Genomic DNA, 3,931 nt, shown 5'->3' with positions numbered 1-3,931 from the left:
ACAACAAGATCAGGATAGTGCGAAAAGGTGCATAGGTTTTTGAGTCTGGAGTATTCTCCTTCTATTTATGACTCGAAAATGATTCTGATACAAATGCATATTACGGTCGGTGCTGCCATGCAGGCTCGGAAAAACGAAAGCAAACTTAACATTTTTCTTGTTGGTGCATTGACAAAGCTTTGTTGAAATTTAGAAATCCTTACACAGTGTCAAACATTTTTTCAGCAATTCAAAAATGAGACCGGCTGACCGTTTGTCCCAGCCTAAAAACTCAAAATGCTCCAAGGCTGGTGTCTCAGGTTTCAAGAATCGCTTGCTTACGCATGTCAGAGCAACGTTTTTCGAGCAAAGGAAACAAATGTCTATATGGAAGAAAATTAGCTTCCCAGTAAGATGTAACTAAATTGACAACTCAGAGAGCAAGTACGTTAAGCTGTTCTGGTCTATGGCCGGTGAAAAATACTTACTTACTTAATGCCACTTATTTTTATTTTATGAAATGACAGTTAAAATCAGCAAAATTGTAAGTGATACGTTCACCGAACTCTAAGGTACACTTCTGCGTTTCAAGCCAGCAAGAAAAACTGTAAAACCGTGACCGAATCCATTTGGGTTGGTGGTAATCTTATGCAAAAACGAAAAAAAAAATTAGCTCTTTTACTGCTTGGCCGAGTATCGGAATATAACAACAGTTTGTCTCACTCTTTGTTTTTTTTTCTTACATTTTTGTTCTATAAGGTGTTTTGTTTTCTTTCATTTTTTTATTTTATTTTATTTCATTTTATTTTATTTTATTTTATTTTATCCTATTAACTATCTTTATTCTTGAAAACACAAACCTAGCTGATCACAACCCTACTGAACCAGACCTCTGAAATTCAGAGTTGCTCCCTATTACTTCTTGGAGAAACTCTTTCTTGTCATCGATATTTGTTAAAATTATTAGATTTCTTTCTACTTTTGATCCTCTACAGAAAATCGCCAAACAGGTTGATTACTTGGAATACCTTACCGTAAACTCTGCGTAAGGTTACAATTTAAGCACGGGGATAACTTACTTCAATATACATGATATAGTGCATCGCACTACATGTGTTTTACTCTCTCAGTTCAAATATATTTTACGACCTTTCTGATGAAGCTTTATACATTGTAAACGTAATCAATAACAGATTATTACTATACCTTCATGAAGTTGAAATGAAAGGGATAACACACTCAAGATTCCAATAATGTTCGCTGTATGTAACATTTCTGGCGGCGTGAATTGAGAGGAGGACCAAACGAGCGTAAAGAAGAGTTCAACTATAAGTTTTAAAATTTTGCCTAATTAAGGAAAAGCATGTCGCTAGTTTCCTCACCAAAGAGTGGAATACAATCATACAGTGGCATCATACCTCAAATTTTCAGAAACCGCAAGTAAATATATAATAGGATGTTATAATAACATCGCAAAAAAATGTTGCTTTATTAATGCGGTAACTATGGATATTTAAGCAAACGATTGATAAGTACAGTTCTAGAAACGGAAAAAGGTGACCCTTACTACCAGAAACATTTACTGAAAATAACAATATATAGATTCATCATGTTTTGTAGTTGTTCAACAGTACAAATCATTAGCGAATAAAGAAAAGCAAGACTCGAAGAAAAATATTTGCTATGAATAATTTGTTTGTAAGGTGCGAATACTTATTCATAATTAAAAACAATGATATTTCGGTTATCAATCTCTTTTTATCATATTTATTCGTGGTCATGGTCCATTTCATTACTTATAATTCAGTTAAATTGTATCCAAATTTGTATTTTCGTTGACAAATGTCGTGTAGAAAAATCGCTCTCTGAACGCAAGGACAGTAACATGCAATTTTCATTGTATTATTTGAGATGTAAAGGACGAAGAAAGTTTTGTATGTGTTGTAGTGTTGATTAGGCTTATAAACGTTTACGTATTTACAGTTTGCCAAGCCATCTTGTCTTCACACATCCACAGAGTCCATGCAATTACAAACAAATGTGAAAGGAAGGACTGATCCAGTTCTTTTTCCTTTATTTGCTGTGTTGGGTATGTTCCCATAACGGCCGTACAATGCAAATTAAGGTCAACTGCAATAATCTGTACTTGAACACGAGTAAATACTTGACAAGATCGGTACCTAGTGGGAGCATATTGCATGTCGGCGGACGCTACAGTTCCGAAAAAGTGGCATTCAATGCTGTCAATTATGTTACTGGAAGAAGGAAGAGAGAGAAAGAGAGCCTACTACACAATTTTAATATAAGGAGCTAGCAGTGGAAGATACTCTAGGGTTTTCAGAATTCACAAGAATGCCCCATGCTACGTTAGTTCTTTTTATATTTTTAGAAGAGCTAACTTAACGCTAACGTTGAAAGACTACTATTCAAGGGCGTTGTCACTGGCTCATTTGTAGCGGGAACAGTTTGCAGAGCAGTGCACACGATGCGACATTGACAATTGAAGTCATTTTGTCCCCGCTTCATGACCCAGGAATCTAAACGAGCTGAATTTCTTGCAACATGTTCCGGGGGAAAAAATTACACAAAAACGGGTATGTCACACGACGAAAACATGTCCCCTCCCGATGTCTCTGCAACATGTCCCCTAGTGTGTGCCGTCCTTAACCTCACTACTCAACACAATCCATTAGGCTTATTATGGATTTCCATTCCTCGGCGTTTGTCCCAGGGACTCGGCATAGGCACCACTTAGTTGCTATTCCCTTCAGTGATTTTGGCAGCTTCTGCCTCGGAGACTTTTCGGTTGCATGTATACGATCAAGGGTGGTTCTTGAAACTGCAGGCCAATCCTTCTTTTTGTCGGAGGAAATGCCAGTTTCTCTTCGCTATTTCAGCAATAAATGTGGCGCGTGGGTTGTACGTCGTTACCAGAGGTATGCGGTTGGTAGTGTTTCTTTTCTAGGTTGCGGGCTCTCCACTTGACTTAGAGAGCGAGTTTTCCGCATTCTAAAAGTATCCCCTCTCTCTTGTAGCCACATGCGACAAAAACTTACCCTCTTTAACAGTCTCTGTGGAGGAGCAAATTCTAAATTCTTAACGCCGGGTAAAACGGTATTAATACGTGACCTTAAACCAGCGTTCTAACGAAAAAGTTGGCAGTGAAAAACTGTGGCTTTATTAAACGGTCAGTTTTCACTGCTATCTATTTATCTTATTCTCTCTAGTTACCAGTCTTCTTAATTATATATCTATCATATTTGAATTTACTCAACCGTCACTTCTGAAGATGACATGATCTCCTCTCTAAATTAACGATTATCGTTAATTCCTGATTTGCATTGAAGTTACTATTATCGTTAATTTAGGACACTGTGTCCCAGGACTTGTGGTAACAGAGAAAATAAGGAAATAAAAAAACATATCCGTGGAGTGGATTTGAACACGGAGCTTCTATTCTATAGGAACCGCTTCTTTCCTTTTCACCACTGAAGATCAAAACACCGCACTCTCTAAAACACATTTATTTAAGTCTCTCATAGAATATCGCTGCTGAAAAATTATTAGGCCTAACCGCCTAAGCTAGATTAATAATTTAAGCATATACTTTGATTTTAAAATGTTTAGCTTTGTCGTAGAGTTTTGTCGTTAGAGTTTCGCTGCCGAGTGATGATACAACATTATCAAATAGGCGTGTAAAATATTGTCCCTAAGCAGCTAGCGGTGTGGTGGTCAAGTGGTTAGGTCTTGGTTAGGTGACGGGTTAATAATGAACATTCCCAGGTTCGAGTCCTACGTCCATAAACTTGGGCTATCTTTTCAAAAATATGTGACCGTTTCCCATAATCCATATCAAGCTAAGCATCAAGAATTTGATCACGTGATCTGCTGTGTGCCAGGGTCTTCTCCCGACCCGCCGCCATATTGAAAGCCGAGAAGACCCTGGGAACGA

The 3,931-nt window shown here is 37.6% G+C and overlaps 1 protein-coding gene across 1 annotated transcript in view; it reads right to left on the bottom strand.

Moving 5' to 3' along the window:
- LOC138020188 (protocadherin-1-like) overlaps positions 1-1,252 on the bottom strand; it is a 25,169-nt gene extending 23,917 nt beyond the window's left edge. Inside the window, exon 1 of the mRNA XM_068867214.1 lies at positions 1,186-1,252. Within this exon, the coding sequence (XP_068723315.1) occupies positions 1,186-1,252 (67 nt within the window). The remainder of the gene's footprint in view (positions 1-1,185) is intronic.
- Positions 1,253-3,931: the final 2,679 nt, after the last annotated feature.

Source organism: Montipora capricornis, chromosome 10 (genome assembly GCF_036669925.1).
Source record: "Montipora capricornis isolate CH-2021 chromosome 10, ASM3666992v2, whole genome shotgun sequence".
In the NCBI taxonomy this organism is placed as follows: Eukaryota; Metazoa; Cnidaria; class Anthozoa; order Scleractinia; family Acroporidae; genus Montipora; species Montipora capricornis.
Note: the sequence above shows the minus strand (reverse complement) of the source record. Positions and strands in the feature narration are given on the sequence as shown.